The 2,444-nt window shown below is 38.2% G+C and overlaps 1 protein-coding gene across 3 annotated transcripts; it reads right to left on the reverse strand.

Annotated features, from left to right (window-relative positions):
- Positions 1-1,381, reverse strand: LOC104711626 (histidine--tRNA ligase, cytoplasmic-like). Of its 3 annotated transcripts, none has more exons than XM_010428325.1 (3): positions 848-1,381; positions 357-577; positions 1-83 (listed from the first exon to the last, which is right to left on the reverse strand). In XM_010428325.1, exons 1-2 carry the CDS (start codon positions 1,230-1,232, stop codon positions 567-569), a joined length of 396 nt encoding a protein of 131 aa, XP_010426627.1. In that variant the 5' UTR covers positions 1,233-1,381; the 3' UTR covers positions 1-83; positions 357-566. The 3 variants fall into 3 exon arrangements, with proteins under 3 accessions (XP_010426627.1, XP_010426625.1, XP_010426626.1); XM_010428323.1 differs by having other exon boundaries at positions 821-1,379; XM_010428324.2 differs by having other exon boundaries at positions 1-86; positions 821-1,379.

Genomic DNA, 2,444 nt, shown 5'->3' on the forward strand with positions numbered 1-2,444 from the left:
TGGTTCTTGCACGTTGAATGTTAACTGAAATCTCCTCAGATACATCAACCCAGTCTGGTGGTAATCCCACTGTAACCGTACCTCTACTTGGGACATTGAAAACATGAAGTGATCAAGTTCATACGCAATCACCAAGCTTCTAACATTCCAATGGCATCTAACAACAATGTTGAACATCTAGCTACCATTCATACTAACATCTACATGAAGTGATCAAGTTCTTAGGCAATCACCAAGCTTCTAACATTTTAATGGCAGCAAGAGAGAAAGGCTATGCAATCAACCGTGGTGATTACCATTTCAATCACCTTTTTATTAATTATTTTGTGATATCACCAATCACTTGAATTACTAACCTGAGATTATGAGAGGAGTATGCAAAATCACGATTGGTCTGAGAGGGAGAGTGAAGAAGCTTTGCCCAGAGCGTTGAGATCCTTCAGGAAGATCCGATGATTTAGGACTAGGAGCCTTGAGTATCTCGTTCTGAATGAACAACGGCGACGTCGCTGGCTTCACTGCTTGTGCTTGAAAGACAACATAAGCCACACTGTAACCTCGCCTCGTCAACATTTGCCTGCACATATATATAATCAAAATCAACAACCACACTGGCCACACTGTAACCCACCTATATCAAGAACCCAATTAGCTAACAAACAACACAGATTCAAGTGGTTTTCAAAGCCATACTCAAAAGAGGTTTCTCATCAGTTAAACACAACCAGATTATGCAGCTAATATAACATAACTTAAACTACTTAGACTCCACATTCATAAGCATTCAAAGACAAAACCCAATCTTTACAAGAAAACTCACAACAAGGCAAAGATTCTTGTGAATTACAAAGTCCAATCAACGAAGCAAAAGACTTCTCCAACACAATGTTTTCCCCTTCCGTCACATCAATCTCACCCAATTCGAAACTCTCCGCCTCCGAATTCAAAATCTTAACCGAACGAGCAGTGGAGGAAGAAGGAGGACCAGAAGTCGACAAAATAAGCTTGTTTAAGATAACAGCTAAAGAAGCTCGGGCTTCTTCGTTCGTTAACCCTTCAGGGATACCTAAGGAGCTTCGTTTGATCGATGGAGTGTTTCTAGTGGAGAATCTCTCGATCGCTGAGGAATCAATTCGAACATTAGCGACGCTGGAAGCAATCTTGTAAACGGAGGGGGAAGTGAAAGACGATCCTTTCCCTCGAAGATTGATGGATGATCTCTCCGCCGCCATTATTTCACACTTACGAAGCTTTGCAAAAGAATCTCGATTTGGAAGAGGAAGAGAAATGAAAAAAAAATCTCAATTGCAAAAAAACACAGCGACTCACGTAATGACACGTTTCCTAGAACTGAGCTTAAAACTGTTCTACTTCAAGAACGAAAAAATTGATCTTACTCCACTATTCAATTTTTTTATATTAAAAATGGGCTTGGAATACCCCATTTGTTGTCCTATTAAGGATGGCCTAAGGAATCCAAACACGACAAGACAATAAATAGGTTTGGTTTAATTAGGTGGTTGAGCATAAAAAGACAAGTAGAATTCAATTTTGAGTGGAGTATTAAATTTTTAATACAGTCCATGCAAATTTTGGTCTATAAATACCACGAAACTCTAATAGTAATTATCATCATTCAAATAATTATTACTTTACTTTTATTATTTTTTTCTCTCAAAATGAATTCATCATCGTCATCGTTTGATGATGAAAATATGGAAACATTCGAAAATTTTGACAAAGAAGAAGAAGCAATACATCTTGCTATTGCTAATAACAACTCAGTAATTCAATTTCTACTCAGTCAACAAGAAAATTAGGCGATTCATGGTGGTTCAGTTCCCGGCTGTTATTTCATCCATCGTGATCGTGAAAGTGCACATAATAGATTGTTCAAAGATTATTTTTTGGAAACTCCAGTTTACAATGATGTGATGTTTCATAGGAGATATCGTATGTCGCGTTCCCTTTTCTTTCGTATCAGCAATGCAGTTGAAAGTCATGACAACTACTTCACACAAAGAAGAGATGTAATGGGTAGACTTGAATTATCGTCCCTGCAAAAAAATAACGGTCGTGTTTCGTATGCTAGCATATGGTCTTCCTGCATATACCACAGACGAGTACGTAAAGATAGGCGAATCAACGGCAATTGAGGGCATGAAAAGATTTTGTCGAGCCATAGTGGAGATATTTTCAGAGCAATACCTATGCTCATCAACACCTAATGATGTTTCCAGACTTCTTTATATTGGTGAAAATCGAGGGTTTTCAGGAATGCTTGGTAGCTTATTTTGCATGCATTGAAAGTGGAAAAATTGTTCTACAGCTTGGGCTGGACAATATTCAGGTCGTAGTGGATCACCTACTATAATTCTTGAAGGTGTGGCAGATTATGATATTTGGATATGACATGCATATTTCGGGTTACCAGGCACTAATAA

Source organism: Camelina sativa, chromosome 9, assembly GCF_000633955.1.
Source record: "Camelina sativa cultivar DH55 chromosome 9, Cs, whole genome shotgun sequence".
NCBI lineage: Eukaryota > Viridiplantae > Streptophyta > Magnoliopsida > Brassicales > Brassicaceae > Camelina > Camelina sativa.

Excerpts from the sequence above, each read along its gene's own strand:
- LOC104711626 (XM_010428323.1), bottom strand. The coding sequence starts at position 1,232 with ATGGCGGCGGAGAGATCATCCATCAATCTTCGAGGGAAAGGATCGTCT.